This window comes from Piliocolobus tephrosceles, chromosome 15 (genome assembly GCF_002776525.5).
Source record: "Piliocolobus tephrosceles isolate RC106 chromosome 15, ASM277652v3, whole genome shotgun sequence".
In the NCBI taxonomy this organism is placed as follows: Eukaryota; Metazoa; Chordata; class Mammalia; order Primates; family Cercopithecidae; genus Piliocolobus; species Piliocolobus tephrosceles.
In genome coordinates, this window is record NC_045448.1 from 200,668 (window position 1) to 225,862 (window position 25,195).

Below are 25,195 nucleotides of genomic sequence, written 5' to 3' on the forward strand. Positions count from 1 at the left end.
GAGCATGGGCCAGGGGAGGCAGCATGGGTCAGGGGAGGAGCATAGGCCAGGGCACCCCTGGGTGTGGAGAACCAATGTCCATCCCAGCTCCGTTTCTTGAGAGCTGTGGACCTTGTGGTCTTCTAACCAGCCTCTGTGTCTCTGACCGCTCTGTGTTTAATATTTGCTTTACCAGGACCCACACCTCATGGAACGATCGTCAGAATCAGATAGAGGTGTCAGGTGCACCTGGAAGTTGACAGCTGGCACGGGGCTCAGTATTTGGGTTCAAAAGTAAAACTAGCTAGGTGGGAACTCCACGACCCCCTTTTGCATGCTGTGCGACCTCGGGCAAATCATTGAGCTGCTGAAAGCTGCAATTTCCTTCTCTGGAAAATGGGTGTAATAATAGCGGCACACATTCAAGGCTGTTTAGGGATGAATTGAAATCAGTTCAATACAACATGCAAAGGTCAAGCAGACTTGTGTTTAAAATATGCCTTCATTATAGTTATTCACATTTTTTAATCAAATCAGTGCTCTCAAGTCAACGTTTTCATATGAGTGACAGAAAAATCCTGTTATAACCAAGTGAGATTATACTTGAAAGGCCCTAAGAGAGTTCCTGATACAAGTATGTTCTTAATAATGTTCAACTTGAATCATTTTATGAAATAAAATACACTTAAGATCTGTAGGACAAACTAAGTCTATCAGACAGCTGACCCACACAGGATGCTTCAGCTTGACGCTTGCCAACTGCTCATTTTATTTTACATATAGACAATTTCTGAGGATTATGGTGCTGAATGACAGATAATTATTTAGCTTTTCTTATGCAAAGTTAAGCATTTTCTCCAATGATCGTATAACCTGTATCTTATATGTATTTTTAGACAACAAATTTGCCTTGCAGAATACTTGCCACATACACACTCAGAAAATACACATTTCTACCCATGACCTTGTAGCTACACTGGTTCTTATGTTCCGCTTTGGCTTGGTGCATCATGGTACAGTTAAGTAACGCCAAGCTATGAGAGGCAGCTGAAGGAAAAAAAAATTTTTGATTTTTTTTTTTTTTTGGTCTGATCTCTCTCTAGTTCTTTTGAAATAAGAGTAAGATAACATTGCGTTTTTTGGTGACACTACCAATTAGCTCAAGAAGCAGGTCAAAAGCTCTGCAGACAGCCTGGCGAGCCTGTGAGCAGCAACAGTCCTCAGTTTATTTCCACAACGTAGAAGAAGGAGCAAGACAAATTCCCTGCAGGAATCTGGATCAGCTGAACAATACATTGGAACAGCACTCTCAGAAAACCCTGTAAGTATTTGATAAGACTTCTTTAGAAGTTTGCATTAAAACTCAACTATATCACAGTCTGATCAAAGAAATAAGACTTGTGTTTTATTTATGAGATCAGTAGGGTGACTATGGTTCACAACAATCTATTGACTATCTCAAAGTAGCTAGAAGAGAATAATTTGAATGCTTCCAGCCTAAAGAAATGACAAATATTTAAGGTGACAGATATCCCAGTCACACTGATTTGATCTTTACAAATTGTATGCACGTATTAAATTATTACAAGTGCCAGGAAAATACGTACTCCACTATAAATCAAAAAATAAAATTAAAAAATAAAACAATAACTCAGATGCAAGTGTTTCAATTAAATAAATTCTGAAATATCAGAACGTGAAAAAACACAACTGCCATGGAGGGGAAGCTGCGGGACAGAACGTCCCTCTTCTCTGCGACTGAATGTTCCGAAAGCAGCTCCTTGGAAGGTGCCACCCCATCTCCCTCTCGTATGGTCAGCCTGCTTCACACCCACACAGCTGAGTCCTGGGCTGCCGTCCTGTCAGAGCCTCACCCCGTTTTGGATGATTGACTGCTGTCAGCCTTCAAGCCCCACATCTGGACAGCCTGCTAAGAAAGCTGGGCTCCCTCCTCCGGCCTGCAATTCTCTCACACCACTCCTGGGCTGGGCTTGGAGCCTGCCCCACTCTCCCTAAAAGCCTCACTACAAGGGGAATAACCCTTCTTCTCCCTCCCTGTGTGCGGCATGACCAGTCTCAATATGCAAACCAAGCTTCAGTGGAGGGCCCTTCCAGCAACACCCTCTATGCCTCGGAACAACAGATCTTTTCCTTACATCCCATTCTTAGGGGGCTTAAAAACTGGACTCTGGTCTCTAACAATAATTTATCCTCAACTGTAACCCAGATACCTTCCTCTTCAGTAAAGTGAAAGGGCCCATCTAAATTCTCCCTGGAAAAAGCAGAGTCATTTTTGTTTTTTCAAATTCCAATCTTGAGTAAGAGCCAGACTGCTCTGGCTTGATGGCCCAGTGTGAGCTCTGGCACTGGAAACACAGCAAAGGGCTGTACAGGTCCAAAGCCAAGGCAGCAGCAGGACTTTCTGAGCTTTGGGCTTTGCTACAACTGTTACCCAAAAAGAATCCGTTAGTGGTATTTAAACGAAATGTAGCATTATCTTTCCTCTGACTACCGACTTTCACATCTGCACTTCTCACAATCTCAACTCTCTTTACCACAAAAACTTCCCCCTCCCCCAGAGTAATCCCTAATCCAGATACAGGTATTCAGTCCCTAATTTAGACCATTTTTCAGTACCTCTGATGTTCCAAGAACAGGAAACTCTCCACCCTATAGAATCTGGGAGTCTAAAGGTTGAGATTGTCAAACATAAACTAACCCATGCCGGCCTTCTGGCTAAGCTTAGGGTCACTTACACTTACGCCCCTGGAAGAATGAATCTGACATTCACTCTCCAGTGAAACCACGGCACAATGCAGTAAGCTATCCAGAAGCAGCCTCAGGCAGCAGGGGCTGCAAAGCAGCATCCTTTGCATAACTAGATCTTGTTAGTTAAGAGAACTGACCTTAAGAACACACAATCTGACCTTAAGGATGACACTAGAGCAGAGTACGAGTCTGAGGCGGAGGGAGTCATGGCAGGACAAGCGTTTAGAAAATTTCTTCCACTCTTTGACCGAGTAGTATTGGTTGAAAGGAGTGCTGCTGAAACTGGAACCAAAGGAGGCATTATGCTTCCAGAAAAATCTCAAGGAAAAGTATTGCAAGCAACAGTCGTCGCTGTTGGATCGGGTTCTAAAGGAAAGGGTGGAGAGATTCAACCGGTTAGCGTGAAAGTTGGAGATAAAGTTCTTCTGCCAGAATATGGAGGCACCAAAGTAGTTCTAGATGACGAGGATTCTTTCCTGTTTGGGGATGGTGACATTCTTGGAAAGTAGGTAGACTGAAATAAGTCACTATCGAAATGGCATCGACGTGAAGCTGCCGACTGCACTGAAGTTCTGAAATCTTTCATCATGTAATTTCCATGTTTCTCTTTTATAATAAACTAATGATAACTAATGAACAAAAAAAGAACACACAATTAAGATTGCAATCTTTTTCCACCAGGATTCTCTAAGAGAATAAACTCTAATGTCCTAAGGCATCCATTGCAACGAATAGGTTGGCATCTCCCCAGATATTCTAGAGTAATAGCACAAATAATTAAGAAGGTGGTACTCAAATCCCTTTCTGTGTTTGGAAGGTCAGATGAAGAACCTGGAGCAAATGTTAGGGTTTTGCAGCATTGGACAGGTAGAAGGTGTGGGAGGTGTCCGAAGGAAAACTGAGACTGACCCAGGCACAAAACAATGTGCCACAACTTTAGCCCAGAACCGCAAGCTTTGCTGCCAGTCACAAGTATCCGAAGGGAAAGGGGGTACTTAAAGACCATTTTATTCAACTTTACAATTTTTTATTTTACAGATTTGATTCAGGAAGATTAAGTACTTTGTTCAATGTTCCGTAACTAATAAAAGAAGAGCTAAAACTTAACAATTACAGTTGAATCTCCATTCCACCGTAGAATGTATCTACAAATCAGAATGCCACGGCAATGGTGGCATAAAGAGGCCACAGACCCTCTCGAGAGCGAAATAACCACAACTGGTAAAAATTATTTTAAAAATTAACACTTCTGGAAACTGTCCTAAGGGCAAATGGCAAGTGAAGAAAATGAAGACACAATGATTCAATAAACACTATTAAATATTGGTAAGGACAGAGAGAGTTGGTGACATCTGAGCTACAACCTGTGCCCTGCTGCAGGTCGGCCTGATGGAAGCTCCTCTTGGGGAAGGGGGTCTGCAAGACCAGACTTCCTTCCCCAGCCCCCAGTGAGCGCTGCAGTGTCTCCACAGGAGAGGCTTGCTGCCAGCATTTCTCTTCCCACAGCTCCATGCACGGAAGCTCCATTCCAGGCAAGAGCAGCAGAGAGGTCTGGCGCTTCCTTCCTCCACCCAGAACCCATGTGTAAGTGGAGGCTCCAGCCCAGCACAACAGTTCGGGAGCACCAGGGCCCAACCCACTCTGGCCCCAGTTCACCTGTGAGGCAAAAGCTCCACGCTGACAGAGGCAAGCCACACTACTCCCCCGCCCAAGGCTGCAGGGATGTCACTCCAGGAGAGGTGAGCCCCTGCCCCAGCCTCCAGCTCTGGAGCAACAGCACAGAGATCCTGGCAGAGACAGAGACAGGCTGCAAGGGCAGGCAGCTCCAAAGCTCTCCCCAAGGGAAGTGAAATTTTTTGGAACAGAGAGTGGGGAAGTTCAAGGGTGATGATTTTGGTGATAAACAGGTAAGATGAGGTATTCAGTTCCATGACAGCAACAAGCTAAACCACAGGTGGTCTAGAAAATTATCAGGGAGAACCAGGGACAGAGATAGCTAAGAAGAGCCCTCCTGAAATAGAAATGAGCTTCAAAGACCACCTGTGCACAGGAGCACAATTTTAACTGGATCAAACTGTGGAGCAATTTATGTCCCCAGGGCATTGTTGGAAACAATGGAGCAATCAGCAGGCAGTTAGTGGAGGCTAACAACAGTGTGTCATACCAAGGGAGACAAACAGCTTAACAGACAGGTCCGGGACAGGGACAGTCAGAACATCTGTCATCTCAGGAAAACTGTACGCGTGCCCGTAGACAGCACTGGAGGCTTCACAGTAGCGGGGCACAGAATTCATTCAAACAGTCCAGCCAAATCTCTAAACAAACAATAAGAGGCTCCTGGGGGAGAGGTTGAGCATCCAGAGTTGATACAATATAATATCTAAAATTTCTGATTTTCAACCAAAAATAAGAAGACAAAGAAGCGAGAGAGTGTGACCCATACATAGAAAACAAATTAAAAACAGAAGCAGGCGAGAATGACTGCCTTTCAGATGGTCCAGCTATCAGATTTAGCAGACAAAGACTTTAAAACAGCTGTCATAAATATGTTCAAAGAATTAAAGAAAACTATGGTTAAGAAGTAGAAAAATGTACAATGAGAATATCTTATCAAATAGAGAATACTGATAAAAACATAAAATTATATAAAAGAACCAAATGGAAATTCTGGAGGTAAAAAGTGTATTAAGCAACAAGAACAATTTAATTTACTATAGGAGTTCAATGGTAGATCTGAGCATGCAAAATAAAGAACTGGTAAATTTGAAGATAGATCAATAGAAAGTCTTAAAAACTAAGAGAAAGAGAGTGAAGGAAAATTAACAAAAACACAAGAAACCTTGGACACCATTAGGTGCACCAACATATGTGTGATATAAGTACTAGAAGGCAAGGAAAAAGAGAAAGAAGCAGAAAATTTTTTCAAAGAAATAATGGCTGAAACTTCTCAATCTGATGAAAAACATGAATCTACACTCAAGAAGCTCAACAAATTCTGAGTAGAATAAATGTAACAAGATACACTCCAGATAGCTAATTGTAAAAAATCTTAAAACTCAAGAGAAACATCTTGAAAGGGGCAAGAGAAAAATTACTCATCACATAAAAGGAACCCCAGTTAGGCCGGGCGCGGTGGCTCACGCCTATAATCCCAGCACTTTGGGAGGCCGAGGCGGGCAGATCACGAGGTCAGGAGATCAAGACTATCCTGGCTAACATGGCGAAACCTCATCTCTACTAAAAATACAAAAAAATTAGCCGGGCACAGTGGCGGGTGCCTGTAGTCCCAGCTAGTCGGGAGGCTGAGGCAGGAGAATGGCGTGAAGCCCGGAGGTGGAGCTTGCAGTGAGACGAGATCCGGCCACTGCCCTCCAGCCCGGGCGAGAGAGCGAGACTCCGTCTCAAAAAAAAATAAAAGAAAAAAAAAAGGAACCCCAATTAGAATAACAGATAGATTTCTTATCAAAAACAGTAGACTTCAGAAAACAGCAGTATGACAAAATGTTGAAAGAAAGAACTGGTCAACTTAGAATCTTATAATCAGCAAAAGTCTATTTCAAAAATGAAGAGGATATAAAGACATTCCCAGATTAAAAGATTTTTTTTTTTAAGTTGATTCAATTTGTTGCTAGTAGAACCACTTTACAAGAAATATTAGAAATTCTAAACAAACTCTTTCAGGCTGAAAGCAAGGGACTCTAGATAGTAATTTAAATCCACATTTTAAAACATCACCAGTAAAGATAATTATCTATAAATAAGAGTATAGATGCATACATAGTTCTTCTCATCGGTTTAAAAGTAAGTTTTTTCTACATGTGAAGTCTGTAACATATAGAAATATTACACACTCGACAACAGCCGTACAGAAGAGTCAGGTGGGAGCAAAGTTGTCTTGGAAATGACACCAGACGGTAACTCGAATGAACAGAAACAATGGACTAGAACCAAACATGGTAAATAAAAAAGGTTAAAATGGCAAGTTCAATGAGCAAATACTTGCTCTCAATTATTCTCTGAGTTTTCTAAAAACATAAAATTATATAAATCATTAACTGTAATCACGAATTGCTGAGTGTGTATCGTATGTAGATTTAACACAGCTAACAGTCGTAGCACCAAAAAGGAGAAACAAGACCAGAACCATATGAGAGCAATGTTTTTGTATCTTATTAAAACAAGTTCCCATGAATTAGAAATATTTAAGACATATTGTAAGCTCTGGAACAACCATTAAGAAAATGACTCAAAAACACAGTTAAAAAATCGTAAACGGAATCAAAATGCTATAGTACAAAACATTCACTTAATTGAAAACAGTAAAGTAGAAACAGAGGGACTAAAAAGGCATGGGATATAGAAAAAAGTAAAATGGCTGATACGAATCTAATGATATCAATAATCTATTAAATGTAAATTAATTAAACAACCAAATAAAAATGCAGAGATTACTGGCATGGATAAAACAACAATAACAACAACAACAACATCCAATATATGCTCCATAGGAGACACGCTTTAGATTCAAAGTTCCCATTAGATTGACAGTAAAAGGATGGAAAAAGATGCATCATGCAGACGACGACCATAAGAACGCGGGAGTGGCAATATTTATATCAGATGAAATGGACCTCAAAACAACAAAAAATGTAATTAGGAATAAACAGGGACATATTATAATGATAAAATGGTCAATCAGTTAAAAAGATATAAGAATTATAAACATAGTAATATACATATATTTATATAAGCACATAATATCAGAGCCCCAAATACGTGAATCAAAACTGACAATCTAGAAGGAAGACATAGACAATTTAACAAAAATAGCTCGATGTGTAAATAACCCATTTTTAATAATGAAGAGAACAATTAGTCATAAGATTATCAAGGATATGGAACAACTGAACAATGGTGAAAACCAACTAGACCCAATGGACTCCTGGAGAACACTTCACCCAATAACGCAGAACACACATTCTTCTCCAGCACACATGGAACATTGCACAGGACAAGTGTCTATATGTGAGGCCATAAAAGAAGCCTTAACCCATTTAAAAAGACGGAAATTATACAAAGTATTTTCTTTGACCCCAGTGGAATGAAATTTGAAATCAAGGACAAAATAAATTTGGGAATTTATAAATATGTGGACATTAAGCAACACACTCCTAAATAACAAATGGATCACAGAAGAAATCACATGAGAAATTAGATAATATTTTGAGATTAAGGACAACAAAGACACAACATACCCACACGTATGGAAGGCAGCCAGGGCACTGCCTAGAGGGAATACGTAGCTGTAAATGTGTCTATTTAAAAAAAGCAGATCTTGAGTCGGTAACTTGAACTGCCTTTCAACACGGACGAAGACGAGTTTAACTGAACTTTAAGCAACAGCCTTGCTTGCACCTTTCCCCTTCTTTACCCTGCTTCCCTTAGTACCTTGTTTCTTTCCCCGAAGAACATTGGCTCGGTTTATCACATGTACTTGAACTGGTATCAGGCCCTGCTTCTAGTGAACCCAATCTGACAACCACGCGCTGGCTGTGTGATCTTAGGTAAGACCTAATGTCTCTGTATATTGAAAATAATGTGGACTTTGCCTACCTTGTATAGTGCCCTGAAAACATGGCTTGTTATGCAGATGACTGTGACGGTGAGGTGGCCTTTACTTTACCACCCACCAGCTGTGAAACCAAGACCAAGTAACTTTCCTGAACCTTCCTTTTTTCCCCATTGAGGGAGGTGCAGACAGACAGACAACAGGAAACTCTGTCTTTGGTGTAACATGCTGCCTAGATGTGGGACCAGACGCTTCCCAATCTGCACTCTCTGGCTACCTCCTACTGGAGAATTCCCATGGCTTGGTTATTTTACGAATAAAATGAGAGCAATGGCGACCACCTTCCATGGCTATGAAAATGATTCCGTACGAGCGCGCGTACAAGTTTTGTTAAAAAACGGCCGGGCGCGGCGGCTCACGCCTGTAATCCCAGCACTTTGGGAGGCCGAGGTGGGCGGATCACGAGGTCAGGAGATCGAGACTATCCTGGCTAACACGGTGAAACCCCATCTCTACCAAAAATACAAAAACTTAGCCAAGCATGGTGGCAGGCACCTGTAGTCCCAGCTACTTAGGAGGCTCCAGGCCTGGGAATGGCGTGAACCCGGGAGGCGGAGCTTGCAGTGAGCTGAGATTGCTCCAGGGCACTGCAGCCTGGGCAACAGAGCGAGACTCCACCTCAAAAATAAACAAATAAATACATAAATGAAAATAGAATGGTAGATAGTTATTCAACAAATACTGGATAGTACGAACCGAGTACGGGCGTGCCCTCTATGTGCTTGAAAGGAAAACCCTATGTGGTTACAGGCCCTGTCACTGTCCCGTTTTACAGAAAGGAAGTATTCACGGGTGTCTCCTCAGTCTCTGGAGACGCAGCTGTAAAGTTTGAGAAAGTCTCTGCCCTCCTGGTACTCACCGTCCACTTCAGGGCTGGTCCTTACTGTTTGTGGCTACTAGGACATGCGTGGGTAGGAGCACCAGGCCCGAAGGGGACGCTCACCTGAGTCGGTGACCTGAGTCAGAAGTGCCCGCAGAGGTCGGTCCCTTCAGGAAAGACGTGTCCACCCTCCAGCCCCCCAGTGGTCTCGGTGGCACCAGACCTGCTGTGATGAGAACAGCCTGAGGGAGCCGCTCTAGATGCCCCACGCTCCTGTTCTGACTCCCTCCCTCATTCAGACAGCAGGCGGGAGTGCTCTGTTAGGATGGAGGCTTAGACAGAATCTGAGAGTGCTTCATGGAGAGCAAACAGTGCTTTCTGTTAACATCAAAAACCAGCCGACTGCTGTGACATCACTCACACTCACAATTACACACAGAGACTTATCTGCGGGCCTCTGAGAAGCAAAGTCAGGTCATAGTTAAGAAGTTTAAAGCTCATGTCTCCAATCCGCAGGAGATGCTTCTTATCTCTGTTTGAAATTGACATTTAAAAGTTAATAGTTATGTTATTTAAATGAAATTCCATAGTTAATTTCCATACTGTCATAAAGACAGGCTTTGCAATAAAAAGTTTCTGTAAATGGCAAGCCTAAATAAGCTGCAAAGATGAAGAAGATATTAACAATAAAATTATATTTTGTGTCATTTCAAGTGCTTTTACTGTAGAAATCCATATTTAATCACCAATATAGGCCCAGAGACTTATATAAGGCTATTTTTAACTGTTTTGCAGATGAAGAAGCCAAGGTGTGGAGAAGAAAAGCTACTTCCTAACGTCACAGAGTGGAAGCACCCGGGTCAGAACTGGAGCCAGAATGGTCTGACCCAGTCTTCTCTCTCATAGCTCACCCCTATCTCATATTGTCTTTTAAAAATAATACTGTGTATCAGTCTAAGGCCGGGCACGGTGGCTCATGTTTGTAATCCCAGCACTTTGGGAGGTCAAGGTGGGCAGATCACCTGAAGTCGGGAGTTTGAGACCAGCCTGACCAACATGGTAAAACCCCATCTCTAGTAAAACTACAAAATTAGCTGGGTGTGGTGGCACATGCCTGTAACCCCAGCTACTCGGGAGGCTGAGGCAGGAGAATTGCTTGACACCGGGAGGTGGAGATTGCAGTGAGCTGAGTTCGCGCCACTGCACTCCAGCCTGGGCAACAAGAGTAAAACTCCGTCTCCAAAAAAAGAAAAAGAAAAGAAAAAAATACTGTGTATCAGTCTATAAAATGTTTAAAGTCTTTCTATTTCGTTTACTGGATCAAGAGACTACATTTTACTTGTACTTGTTTTTCAGGGCTACTAATGTGCCATGTGGCTAAAAGTCCAAAATTTTCAAAGAATTACCACGGAAACTCAATTTTTGATCTTTAATATACTGAAATTTAATACAGACATCATTTCTGAGTCTCTCATCATTTTTGAAATAAATGCTCAAAGCATGCCCCCAGCCTCACAAGGAGCCAGAGGGTTGTGGGAAGAACGGGTTGTGACTCAGCCCAGTTCAGCAGTCTGATCTGTTGACAGAAAAAGGCCCTTCTACAGGCAGGGCCAGGGGACTGGGTGGGGGTGGGGAAAGGGGAAGCCACAGTCCCTGATGAAAATACACTTTCCACCAGAGGGCGATATTTTTGAAAGCTTTGATTTGGTTGCATATGGTACAAAAATGCAGTCATGATAAGCAAAACTGAAATATGTTTCTTTTATACTACAGATTTATACAGCAGTGAGTAAGAAAGATTGAATAAAGATGAAAGAAGAGTTAGAAATACTTCCCCCTAATAAGGCTGAGGGAATTTAAAACTATGTCAACAGGGCAAATCTACAAAGGATAGTTTAGGAAGGAATGGACTGAAATTTGAGAAGAAAATGAATTGAGCATACCAGGAGATTCGATTTCTAGTCCCTTGCAAAACGACAGACTGACGATGAGCATCAGCCCTAAGAGGATCCCTGTGTAGGAGACCTCTGTGAGCATGCACATCCGCCCGACAGACGCCAGACTCCCAGGAGCAACGTTATAAACTGAAATAACGTGAAGTTCTTCTCTACTTAAAGAATTTGGAGGGATATGAATATCATATGTTGCAAAACTGGATTTTTCCACAAATGATGATGCACTCACTGCCCACGTGATTTCAATGTCCACTGAAGGAGAAGGGTGGCTTTGCCATGAGCAGTCCATAAACTGCCAATGACAGCTGGCCGGGTGTTGAGATGTGCCTGTTACACAAATGTACATGAGACAGAAGCAGATAAAATGGCAAATGAAAGAAACCCTACTCCTAATGAAAGAAAAGGAAAGAAAATAGGAACCATCAGATAGCTTTAGTTAGACATTCATTGAGAAAATAAAGGAAACAATTTTTCCTAGGTGCCAACGGTAACAATAAGAACACTAGGAAACCTCTCAGTTTTCACGGATTGCATCTTAGGTGTCTTCAGAGGATATGGCAGTTGTATGGACAAGCACAACCTACTTACCTCAATTCCTATTTCAAATCCCCCACCAAGGCCAGCTATCCCAATGGCTGAGGGTGCAGACCATTCTAATAAAAAAAAACAAACAAATGTTATCCTAACATTAAAACACCCTCAACATGTGAATATAGGAGGGAAAAATGCTAAAATCTAAAGAGTGCTTCTATTTAAAATAATGAGACTTGGTATTTCCCCCTGTTTTAAAGTGTTCTTCAAAAAGAATATGTAATTTTTAAAAAGCTGAAAATATTTGAAAAGTATTAGATATTCATTACCAGTCTCATAGCCTTACAAGCCCACATCCTCTAATCTTTCTCTACCAACATGCATAAGACCAAACTATTGGTTCCCTAACCATTAACCATACAGAGCACCTGGTAACTTCAACTGTCAATACTTTTATAAAACAACTTAGCTGTAGCTCCAGTCTTCAGCTAGAATTCTGTCATAGATTTAAGAGATCAGAAGGATTCAAGAGAGGTTATTATCTAACAGTAACACAGTAATTGTTTCTACTGTAAATTTCTGAGGGCAAAAACTATTCTAACATCTCTCATGCTTGAGCACAAGAAATAGGCTACAAATTCAAGGTTGTTAAAATTCTAACAAGATAAATTACATTTAGTACAGTAATTCCATTTGCCATGATATGGCTCATTTTAGGATTACTATATGCTTATTTTTCTTGATATAGAAACAGTCACCTTAAACAAGTCTAGAAAAATGTATTTTCAATTTGGTGGGGGGATGGTCTGGCCAAAGCACTTTTTGAAAATGGTTGCTACCATGCATGCTAGACAATAGAATGCTGCTGGAATATATCCAGAACTATCCCACCTAGGCTTAGAGAAGTCTGGGTTACAGAAATCAGTGTCTGATAATTTTTTGTTCCCTATGTTAGGAACTGTCCCCGTGTTAAGACAGCTGGTCTTGGCCGGAATCCCGGGGAATGTGTCGTGCCTTATTTGGACAGTTTTGAAATTACTGTCAGTAGAGTCAGCAGCTGCAGCTCAGGAAGAAGGGAGAGAAAAGTAGGTTTTGAAACCAGTAGGAAGGTTTGCTGGGGCTCTGAGACGAGCTCAAGGCTTCGTATTGGCTGTCCCTCCCCTTGGTCAGCAAGTCACCCCGTCAATGGAGCAGCTGGGGACCTGAGACACACGGGGACTTTCTTATAGACTTTGAGTCCCATCTGACAATGGGCCCCCTTGGAATGTGCCTCTATTTTGTTTGGTTTTACTGCTGAGAAGTCTGCCCATGGAAATTTGGATAATGCTTGAGAAAAACAGAATTATTTTCTTCTCATTTTCAAAGCCACACACTGAGCTATGAAAACTGATCCACATAATAAGGAAGAGGTTCTTGCTGACTGTGGGGACACCTTGGGAAGAAATGGTGAATCTGCTGACTGCTAAATGGTGAATCTGCTGACTGCTGTTTCTAGGCCATGTTTCACAAATGCATATATTGTATATTTATTGTCTGTGAGTGTCCCATGCTCTCTCAAAATAAAATAAAATTATGCTAAAAAACTGCTACTAATAGAAAATATGTGCACTGAACAGCCAATGTTAAATTGGTATAAAAAACATTTTAGTTGGTTTTGACACACCTATGTGCATTTTAAATATTACTATAAATGTTAGTACTTGGGATTCATGGCAAATATTTTGATTTCATCTCTGAAGAATCAAGTAGTAGATTTCATCCCAGAAAGTAAAACCCGATGATACTGCTCTTTGATGTGATTCTGGCTTGGGAAAATTCTTCAAATATCACAGTTTTTATGATCTACCACAGAAACAAAGAAGTTCACACATGGCCCCTTATTTTCACATCAACTTCCATAAAACAAAAGAAAGTAGCATACCATGAAGCTGAGGAATAAGAATTCATATTAAACAAAAGAAATGCACATATTGCCATATTTAAAGATTTGCTCCATGGAAGAATTACAAAATGCATGCAAAACAAAGTTAGATCCACATGTCGTGTCTTGTCTAATATTTTGAGGACAGAGAGAGACAGAAAGGCTGGTTCCCGTGGCTTGTTCACTGACACCAAACTGCACATTCAGTCGAGTAGCCCTGATTATGTAAGTTTTAGTTGATATGCAGGAAACCTGTCCTACTCGCTATGCAATGTGTTCACATGAAAACAGACAGAACAAAGAATGAAGATTCTCTGCTCCAGTGAACAGACGCCAACCTACTTCCATCTGGAAGGCGCGCCAGTACAATCCCGCTGCCTCCTCTGGCGGTCACCAGGAACCCAGCTTTGATCACAGACAGAATTGCAAGGCCTTTAGCCTTCGCAATTACATGAGCTGTTAATGTGGAAAACAATGGGAAGGTAAGTATTTTGATCTATGTGCCTGGATAGACAATTAAGTGTTAAACAGAGTCAGAGTTAGGAAATATAAATATACCTAATGTAAATGACGAGTTAATGGGTGCAGCACACCAACATGGCACATGTATACATATGTAACAAACCTGCACGTTGTGCACATGTACCCTAGAACTTAAAGTATAATTAAATAAATAAATAAATAAAACAGAGTCCGTGTACACAGAGGTTCTCCCTAGGAATTCAGGGCATACAGGAGCAATGAACAAAAGTCAGTCACTCAACAAACGGGCACGAGGCCTCTCTCTTCCCACATGTGTTTTTTGTGTTTGCTATTTTTGCAGTGCTAAACACAACATCATAAATATTCTCAAATCCTGTCACTGACCAAATAAATTAGATATTTGAATGAGATTTTATTGATATCTGCTAGTATTGCAAATATTTTGGCAATTTCAATTAATTTAGGATATAGTGCACAACATAGAAGATAAAAGTTACATTTTCAATGAAATTAAGATCCATATAGTACTAAGGAGAAACTTTAAAAATTACGAACAGGCAGCATGAATTAGAACTTTGATCTTAAAGCCATGTAGCTAAATTAACCTTGTATTAATTTAAAAAGTTGTTTTCAAAAACAGAAAAAGTAAGTAATTTTTCAATGTTAAACCATTTTTAACTTTATAAAATGATCCGCTATAGCATTTGAGTACCACTTAACTATTAGTACACTGATAATATAATTCCATTTAAAAATATTGGTTTATTCACATTTCAGAAATGTTCATTACATAAAATGAGGGTTATTAGTATATGTATCCACTGAATACAGTCCCACAGGATTCTGTGAATTTGTGACACAATGATACCTCGTTCAAACTAACAAGGGAAGCCTATCATATAATTTTAAGGTAGCTTAATTTATTATTATTTTTATCAAATAGTCTGCCAAGGAAGTAAAGTCGGACATGGGGCTCTAGTACACAGAGCAAAGGCTTTGCAGGTGCCCCAAGAGAACACTAAAATTCCCATGTAATTATGCCACCATTTCAAAGTTTAAATTAAGAACCAACTCTTAGAAATAATTCATCCAACACCATGAAGTTCACATGCAGAACATTTGTGGAGCTGTTCTTAATAAGAAAGCTACAGAAAATAAGGTTGCATCCTGGATGGCTGTCTACTAAGTGTACTTTATTTTTGTATTTAAAAGGTTATAATTATATTGTAATAAGATTAACAGCTGTATAATATGTCATGCAGGTTTACTTTTACAGCCACTTGTTGGCAGAATGTCTTCCTCACATTCTATTCTCAGTGCTTCCAGAGTTGCTATCGCCCCTATTGGGAATACTAGATATTAACAGAAGCATGTTTTAAAATGAACATATTCCACTTGTCAATTATATTTTTATAGATTTCCACTCAAATTCAGGGGCACTAAAATAATAATAATCACTGAATAATCTACCAATTAGCTTTTGATTTATAACATAGAATGTACTGATTATAGATTTAATTGCTAAATTAAGTTTCACTTACTTCTTAGAATCCTAACATTAGAGGAGGCCAAACACACCACTGGGAAGGTCTCAAGATCTAGATGTCTTGCTTAAATGTTTTGTAGATGCAATTGTTTATCCTATGAAATAGCATCTTTGTTTTAATGTAAACATGATGCCCCCCACCAGACTCCGAGAAGTGGGCCTGGATCTCTGTTGGCTGTGGAACTTCTGTCTTTGCCACACCCACGCCTTTGGGTAATCTCTTACTTAGACTAACATGCAAACAGAATTTCTTTTTCTGAGCTTCACCCACTGACAGGGGCTCCTTCAGAATACTGATACTGAAAATCTAGTTTTTCTTGTTGAGTTTTCTTTAAGCTCTAAAGCAGCGCTTCTGAAACTAGTGTGTGTGTGTACTTCACTGGGACCTTGGGAGGAATGCAGACTGATTTGTGACATCTGACCAGATTTCTCACAAGCTCCCAGGGGATGTCAAGCTGCAGATTCAGACTGCACCTGGAGTAGCAAGGCTCTACCAAGCACTGTTTCCTCAAGACAGGCGGAGTCACCGGACCAATGCAACAATAATTAATATCATGATTAAGATTATTAAAACAATAACAAATTTTTAAAACATTATTTAAAGTTTTATTACATAACTTTAGATATCTGGCTTAGAACAATTAAACTTATCTCTTTAATGCAGGACCCAGAGTCATGTACTCTGATTAAGAGGGAGGCTGGTCTGTAACAGTGTCCAGGCTAATTGGCATGAGACAAGTATTCTGTGAACACCCTTTGGAAATAACTAGAAGTGCTGATGAACAGATAGTGGTTTTCAAAGGCTCCCCTCTGGACCGATCTTATGTGTCACTGACTACTTAAGAATTACATGAGAAACACGTTTAAAACATGCATTCCTGGACACACTGCACTAAAAGTCTGATTTGGCAGGTTTGGAATGAGTTTTAAGAACTGTGCTTTTATGGTCTAGGGGATACTGATGCACATCTGTGTTGGGAATTACTGATTAATGTCTTAAACCACTAGAGAATGTAAATGTCTTATGTGGAAGGAGGAAACACAAAATTAAAATTTATGTATGAGATTAGCTGGTGAGTTTGCAAGGTTAGCTTGCAGAGTCCTTAGCACGCGATGCGAAGGACAGACAAGGCTGCAGAGAGCTGAAGTGGAACAGGAACACATGGTGTTTAGGGCACTGGCACCCCGGGGTGGGAGGCAGGAGAAAAAGCCTATGCAAAAGGGAGAGACAGGGAGGGAAGAGGCCCTGCTGGTTTGCCTGGTCTGCAGTTGGCCCTGTCCAGACCCCTTGAACCTGGAGTAGCAAGGGTCTATGAGGACTGTTTTCTCATGATGGGAGAAGTGACAGGAATGCAAAAATAATTACTATCATTATTAAGATTATTCTATCAATAACAAATTTTTAAAACAGAGCTCAGAGTCATGTGCTGTGATTGATTAAGAGGGAGGTTGGTCTGTAACATTGCCAAAGCGAACTGGCATTTGGATCTCCTTTGCATGAAACAAGTTATGCTGTGAACACCCTTTGGAAATAACTGGAAGTGGTAATGAATAGGTAGTGGTTTCCAGAGCATCCCTGGATCAGCCATGAGAAAAAAGGTGGAGGAACTACTTGTTGGCATTGATAGAGGCTTCTGCCTGAAAGGGAGTGTTGAACAATGCAAAAAACAACTTAGGAAAAGAACATTTAGAGATGAACAGCACTCATCCTATTTACCTACCAGGAATGATCTTATCAGGTCCATTTCTGGAAGTTATTTCTGTGAATTCTCTTAATATTTTGGCAGCCTTTTTTGCTTCTGATTTCAAATTGGAAGGTATAGGGTTATTCACTGAAAGATAAAAAAAGATATTTTAATCAAAAATTCTGCTAAATAGAAGTGAGAAATTTATTATAATTTCATTCTTCTCATATACAATTGTCAGAAGTGCTTGAACCAGAGAGACTCCATCTTGAATAGGAGCTGGGTGAAATAAGGCCGAGACCTACTGGGCTGCATTCCCAGGAGGTCAGGCATTCCAAGTCACAGGATGAGATAGGAGGTCCACACAAGATACAGGTCATGAAGACCTTGCTGACAAAACAGCATGCAGTAAAGGAGCCGGCGAAATCCACCAAAACCAAGACAGCAATGAAAGTGACCTCTGCTTATCTTCACTGTTCATTATACACTAATTCTAATGCGTCAGCTGCCAAAAGACTCTCCCACCAGCACCACGACAGTTTACAAGGGAACATGTAGGGAAGTTACCCTACATGGTCTAAAAAGGGCAGGAACCCTCAGTTCTGGGAATTGCCCACCCCTTTTCCAGAAGACTCACAAATAATCCACTCCTTGTTTAGCATGTAATTGAAAAACAACTATAAGTATCCTTAGTCGAGCAGTCCATGCCACTGCTTGCCTATTGAGTAGCCCTTCTTTATTCCTTTACTTTCTTAATAAATTTGCTTTCACTTTATGGACTTGCCCTGAGTTCTTTCTAGCGCCAGGTCCAAGAATCCTCTCTTGGGGTCTGGATAGGGACCCCTTTTTGGTAACACAATGAAGCATTAACACAGCATAGCCTATCAAAGGAAATGAACTGGAAATGCTCATTGACAATATCATCTCTCTTTCTCCTAATAAATAAAATCTATGCTGAGAGTGGGAAACTCTAAACTCTCAGAATCTCAGAAATTATAAAATCCTTGGGCCCCAAAGGATGTTAAACAAAACCTGGCCAAACCTCTGTTATGTATCTTCTTTTTGCAATTAACAGACTTCAATACTAACTTAAAATAAGAATTTAAAATTTAAAAATAAATATATTTTGTATCTATAATATGTAGTATAAAATTTAATATATTTTGTTGTTCTTGTCAAAAATGTTGGAACTGGCTGCCTGTAGACTTTCCGATGAGTAAAACTCTAGGAGACTTGGGAATTGAGCCTACAAGTAATGCCGGCTTGCATTTCTATGGCACTTTACGTTTTCAGTGTCACCTGGACATTTATACACTCATCGGAGGGCTTGTCATAAAAAAGCTCACATATGGCCGGGCGCGGTGGCTCAAGCCTGTAATCCCAGCACTTTGGGAGGCCGAGACGGGCGGATCACGAGGTCAGGAGATCGAGACCATCCTGGCTAACACGGTGAAACCCCGTCTCTACTAAAAATACAAAAAAAAAAACTAGCCACAGGGCGAGGTGGCGGCGCCTGTGGTCCCAGCTACTCGGGAGGCTGAGGCAGGAGAATGGCGTAAACCCAGGAGGCAGAGCTTGCAGTGAGCTGAGATCGGGCCACTGCACTCCAGTCTGGCGACAGAGCAAGACTCTGCCTCAAAAAAAAAAAAAAAAAAAAAAAGCTCACATAATTCTTCCAGCTCTGAAGTGTATCAGAGAAGATGGAGTATTCTCTTGTCACTGGATGAGGAATCAGCAAGCAAAGAAGCTGAGTGGCTTCAGTGTAGGACCATGAGAGCCCTGAGGCTGAGAAGTTCTTGTTTCACTGACTACAGTTAAGAGGCTCATGCGTGACTGTACTGCAAGATGTCAGGATCTGGAAGGCTGAAGGCATTCATTTCCACTGTTTCACCTCGGTAATTTACAGAATGTAGATGAAGTACGCTAACGGAAGCTTGCTTTTGTAAAAGGAAAACAAATCTCAGGACCCCAAAATCACCAAGCCAAGGGAAAAGTCAAGCTGGGAACTCTGTCAGGCAAACCCGCCTCCCATTTTGTTCCTAAAAAGATAGCTACAAAGGTAAGCTACACACTTCCCTCACAATTTGCTACAAGGAAATTCCCTGGGGACAAAAGATGAATTCAGACTCTTCCCTCTGCTCACGTGAGACAAATGCATATCTATTGTTTCCTTTGCCCTGTTTGTTTCACTAAGCCAGACTAAGGCGTGACTATTCCTGTAAATCACATACTCAAAGGCTAATCAGAAACTCAAAAGAATGCAACTGTTTGTCTTTTATCTACTTATGATCAGGAAGCCCCCTCCCCACTTCGAATTGTCCCGCCTTTCTGGATCATCTTACATATATTGATTGATGTCTCATGTATTCCTAAAATGTATAAAACCAAACTATACTCAGATCATCTTGAGCACATGTCGTCAAGACCTCCTGAGGCTGTGTCATGGGCCATCCTTAACCTTGACAAAATAAACTTTTAAAATTGCTTAAGACCTGCGTCAGATCTCAAGTGTAAACTCATGGTTTACTCTTTCAACAGATCAAATGCTCAAAGAGCATAGGGGAAAAAAATCCCTTTCTTTTATTTAAGAAAATATAAATATTTCTAATAAAATGTGATATATTTTGGTGCTTGGTATGTTTGAAAGATGTAATTTATTTTAAAAGTGAAAACTGGCTGGGTACTCCCAGCACTTTGAGAGGCCAAGGGAGGAGGATCACTTGAGGCCAGGAGTTTGAGACCAGCCTGAGCAACATAGTGAGACCCCATCTCTACCAATAAAACAATTTTAAAAATTAGCCAGGCATGGTGGCGTGCACCTGAAGTCCTTGCTACCCAGGAAGCTAAGGCAGGAGGATTACTTGAACTCAGGAGTTTAAGGCTGCAGTGAGCTATGACTGGGCTACTGCACTCCAGCCTGGGCAACAGGGCAAGGCCCTGTCTCAAATAAAATTTTAAAAAGTTAAAACTGATTTAGGGTCATTTTGGAGTTCTATTTTAATTTCTTTAAAAGATGTCAGTATCAGTTCTTTGTGGCTCAACACAGGAGTATTAGCATCAAATCAGGAAAAAAATCCATCCCAAGAATCATCAATGGCATTAAGTAAGATAGAGGAAGGTATTTCCATAGATACTTTATGCAAAATTAAGTGTGCATGATGCATGTGTGTAGCTTTTTACTCCTTTTAAAAACAAGTGGCATCATAGCATTAGTGTATTTTGGCACATTGCATTTTTAAATTATCTCAGAATAGTTAAAATATTGCCTCTCAGTGTAGGCTTTTCAAATCAACTTCATGAGACACAATTTACAAAATGAAATCTACCTGTTACAGGTATAGCTCAGTGGGCATGGACAGAAAGAGGTAGAGACCACCCCTGACGACTCCATCCATGCCCTCTGCAGTGGTCACTCCTGTACCCAGTCCCTGCCTCAGGTTGGTGCCAATCTGAGTTCTGTCACTGAGTATGAATTTTGTCTGTGCCAGAATTTCCTGTAGTCATCAGTGTGTGTTCTTTTCTGTCTAGCTTATTTTACTCACATGAAATTACTGAGACTCACTCACATTGCTGCATAGATCAGAAGCTCTTCCTTTTTGAGTGCCAACTGGTATTCTAATGTGTGGACATAGCACAGTTTGTCCTTCCAGTCACTGTTGATAGACAACTGGGTTCTTTCCAGCTTTTGGCTATTATAAATAAAACTGCTATAAATATTCCTTTGTAAGCCTTTTGTGAAAAAATGTTTTATGGCCGGGCACAGTGGCTCATGCCTGTAATCCCAGCACTTTGGGAGGCTGAGGCAGGAGGATCACCTGAGGTCAGGAGTTGGAGACCAGCCTGGCTAACATGGTGAAACCCAGTCTCTACTAAAAATACAAAAAGTTAGTCTGACGTGGTGATGCGTGCCTGTAATCCTAGCTACTCGGGAGTCTGAGGCAGAAGAATCACTTGAACCTGGAAGGTGGAGGTTGCAGTGAGCCAAGATGGCGCCTTTGCACTCCAGCTTGGGCAGCAACAGTGAAACTCCATCTCAAAAAAAAAAAGAAAAAGAAAAAATGTTTTATTTCTCTTGGGTAATTACCTAAGATAGGAATTGTCAGTTCATGTGGTAAATGTGTATTTAGCAACGAAAGGAACCACGTAAGAGTTCTCTAAAGTGATTATACAGTTTAGGCTTCCACCAGAAACTTAGAAGAGTTCTGGTTATTCCATATTCTCACGAACACTTTCAATGTCCAGGTTTTAAAATTTTAGATATTTTAGTGGGTACATAGTGGCCTTTCATTGTGGATTTAATTTTCATTTCTCAGATGACTAATGATGTTGAACACTTTTTCCTATTTCTATATCTTGCAAAGTGTCTGTTTAAATCTTTTGTCAATGTCCTTTAACCACTTTTTAACGGAGTTGTTTTTTTGCTTGTTAAAGTAAGTTTCTTATAGATTCTGGATATTAGACCTTTGTTGGATGCATAGCTTACAAATATTTTCTTCTATTCTGTAGGTTGCCTGTTTTCTCTGTTGATAGCTTCTTTTGCTGTTCAGAAGCTCTTTAAGTAGGTCCCATTTGTCAATTTTTGTTTTAGTTGTAATTGCTTTTGGCATCTTTATCATAAAATCTTTGCCAGGGATTATGTCCACAATGGAATTTCCTAGGTTATCTTCCAGAGTTTTTATAGTTTTAGGTTTTACATTGTTAAAGCAGGCTAAATATGACCTGAGGACTTCAATATCTGAGTCCTTGTAGATGAACTGCAACCTAACTTAATATGTAGACAAGATTGAGAACCTAACTTAGGAGTATGCATCTGTAACAATAGCTCAGTCTTGCCCAATCCCAGCAGCCATACTTCAACCACTCATACACTGCTGAGTGTTCAAATAAGGCAAATGATGAGCTGTACCCAATCCAGTTGTTTCTGTACTTCATTTCTGATTTCTGTATATCACTTCCCCCCTTTTTTGTAAGTCTATAAATTTGTTCTGACCATGAGGCATCCTTGGAGTCTCTCCGAATCTGCTGTGATTCTGGGGGCTGTCCAACTTGCAAATCATTCATTGCTCAATTAAACTCCTTAAAATTTAATTTGGCTGAAGTTTTTCTTTTAACAACATTCAAGTCTTTAATCCATCTTGAATTGATTTTTGCATATGGTGTAAGGAAGAGGTCCCGTTTCAGTCTTCTGCATATGGCTAGCCAGGTATTCCACCACCATTTATTGAATATGGAGTCCTTTCCCCATTGCTTATTTTTGTTGACTTTGTCAAAAATCAGATGATTGTAGGTGTGTGGCATTAATTCTGGGCTCTTGATTCTGTTCATTGGTCTATGTGTCCGTTTTTGTACCACTACCATGCTGCTTTCATTACTGTAGCTTTGTAGTATAGTTTGAAGTCAGGTAGCATGATGGCTCCAGCTTTGTTCTTTTTGCTTAGGACTGCCTTGGCTATTTGGGCTCTTTCTTGGTTCCATTCTTTTCTAATCCTGTGAAGAATGGCATCGGTAGTATAATAGGAATAGTGTTGAATCTATAAATTGCTCTAGGCAGTATGTCAATTTTAATAATATTGATTCTTCCTATCCTTGAGCAAGGAATGTTTTTCCATGTTTGTGTCATCTCTGATTTCTTTCAGCAGTGCTTTGTAATTCTTGTAGAGATCTTTCACCTCCTTGGTTACCTGTATTCTTAGGTATTTTATTTTTTGTGTGTTAAATAGGTGTTTTAAATTGCATAATCTGCCATTTCTATATCTGTTTTTGACTGATTCTTCTTCTACCTCTGGGTTATGTTTTCCTGTTTTTACTCCTTTCTAGTAAAACAGCATTGTAGATATTACCATGTTGAGTGCCTAGATTTCATTGCTTCCCTTAAAAGTGTTGACACTTGTGTTAGCAGACAGTAAGTTACTTGCAGATCAGCTTGATCATGTGTTGGCTTATTGTTGTGTTCTGTGTGTCTAGAGTAGTCTTTAGAACTATTTTACCCATCAGGTGTGTCCCTTCTGGATTCTCTCCTGGGTGCCCTGGTTGTTTAATAAGCTCTCCCCATTGTGGCTGTTTGGAATGGCTGTCCCCAGCCTGGTGCAAGCACTGTGAATAGTTCACCTCAAAGCTTCATGGCAGTTGTTCTTGCCCTGCTTTGCAAATTTCACCCTACACAGATAGCACTTAATATTCAGCCGAAGGCTCAGGGGGATCCCTTTGTAGATTTCTGGAGCTCTTTCTCTCAGCTGTCCCTCATTGCTAGTAATATGCTCTGCAAATTCCAGTTACCTCAGCCTCTTCAGACTCAGTTTCTGCCTCTTCGTTTCAGCAGGAGCCTGGGCTCTGGGTGCCCCCTCCTTGTCCTGCAGTTTAGGAAGTGCTCCAGGCAGAAAATGGTCACTAATGGAGTTCACCTCCTGTTCCCCTTATCTTGTGGATCTCAGACATGTTCAACATGCGCAAACAGTGCTCTACACACAGCTGCCCATTTTCCTAGCTGTTTACCATGAGTGTGAGTAACAGGAGCCGTTTCACTGCCATAGCCAGTAGCTCTCAGTGCATCTTCCATTTGTTCTTTTATGATGAGCAATGCTGACTACATTTCTATCAAAGGTTTTTCATGCACCTTGTCTATTTACAGGGGGTTTCTCCCTGTTTCGTATTATACATTAAAAAATTAATATTTTTTCCGGAAAGGATTTAAAAACATTGACTCCGTTACTTGTCTTTTGAATTTGCTTTTTTTCTGTTTTTTCTTAACGAAATCAAATCTGTCTTCTATCTTACAAGGGTCTTTTAACAAAACACAGTAATTTTCAATTTCAAATGGGAAAATAAGAAGAGCTAGGAAATAATACGTAAAGGAAGAACAATGATAGCCCAGCCTTGACAGAATCTGTGACATATTACGAAGCCTCAGTAATTAATACATAACAGCAGATGCAAATGTAGGACAAAAATTAATGTACAAAGAAAATTCAGAAATTGACCCAAATATATTTTACAAATTTAATATATAATAAAAATGACATTTCAATTCTATGTTGAAATGATGTATTACATACTAGATAATGTTCATTTGGGGAGAAAAACAAAAATTCATTCACGGCTTTGTGTTACAGAAAGATAAACTCCAAATTCATTGAAGATGAAACTCCAAATTCATTTAGAATGTCAAATATCAAATTATAAAAGAACCAGGAATTATAGAATTCTTTTTTCAACTTCATAGTGCAAAAAACCCAAGTATGGCAACAAAATTTCTGTATTTCTATATTTTTACATGATCAGCAATTATCTGTACAATGCACAAGTACACTGTAAAATACAGGAAAAAGTACAGATATGCAAATATGAAGGATAAAAAGCATCTGTAACATTAATACCCACCAATATCACTGCCTGCATTTTGATGTATGCTTCAACTGATTCCTATTGCTAAACATGTAGACTGATTCCACTTTTAGCTTTTATAGCCATTACTGTCAGGTAGTAATTATCTTGGGAGAGATGCTCTAGATGTTCAATACATTTTAATTATATATATACATATTATACATATATCTAGATGCTGGATACATTTGAATTAGTTCACTGGAGTGGAAACTTGTTCTTTCTGCTGCTGAATATTTCATCTACTTTATTTCAGAGGCAGCACGACTTGTCTGCTTCCATTGATGCTGCAGCCATAGTATCCAGAGTGGAGTGGGTGAGCCGAGGCTGCTGTATCAGGACAACATTCCTCTTTGTGCCACAGCAAGGCTTTATAACCAAAGCTGGTCCAATACCAGCATCTGATGGGGGACTTGTGTAGGAACTGCCAGAAGAACTTTTTCCAAGGCACTTCTGTTTCCACTTGCTGTGGGATTTTTGTCTCCACAGGGGTAGAG

At 40.3% G+C, this 25,195-nt stretch overlaps 1 protein-coding gene and 1 pseudogene across 2 annotated transcripts in view; one reads left to right on the forward strand and one right to left on the reverse strand.

The window, feature by feature from the left end:
• SH3YL1 (SH3 and SYLF domain containing 1) overlaps positions 1–25,195 on the reverse strand; it is a 46,567-nt gene that overhangs the window by 17,581 nt on the left and 3,791 nt on the right. For both annotated transcript variants that reach the window (XM_023192663.2, XM_023192662.1), the window contains 3 exons: positions 17,355–17,465; positions 13,947–14,060; positions 11,741–11,805 (listed from right to left, as the gene is read on the reverse strand). In XM_023192663.2, the coding sequence (XP_023048431.1) occupies positions 11,741–11,805; positions 13,947–14,060; positions 17,355–17,465 (290 nt within the window). The remainder of the gene's footprint in view (positions 1–11,740; positions 11,806–13,946; positions 14,061–17,354; positions 17,466–25,195) is intronic.
• Positions 2,955–3,257, forward strand: LOC116418461 (annotated as a pseudogene).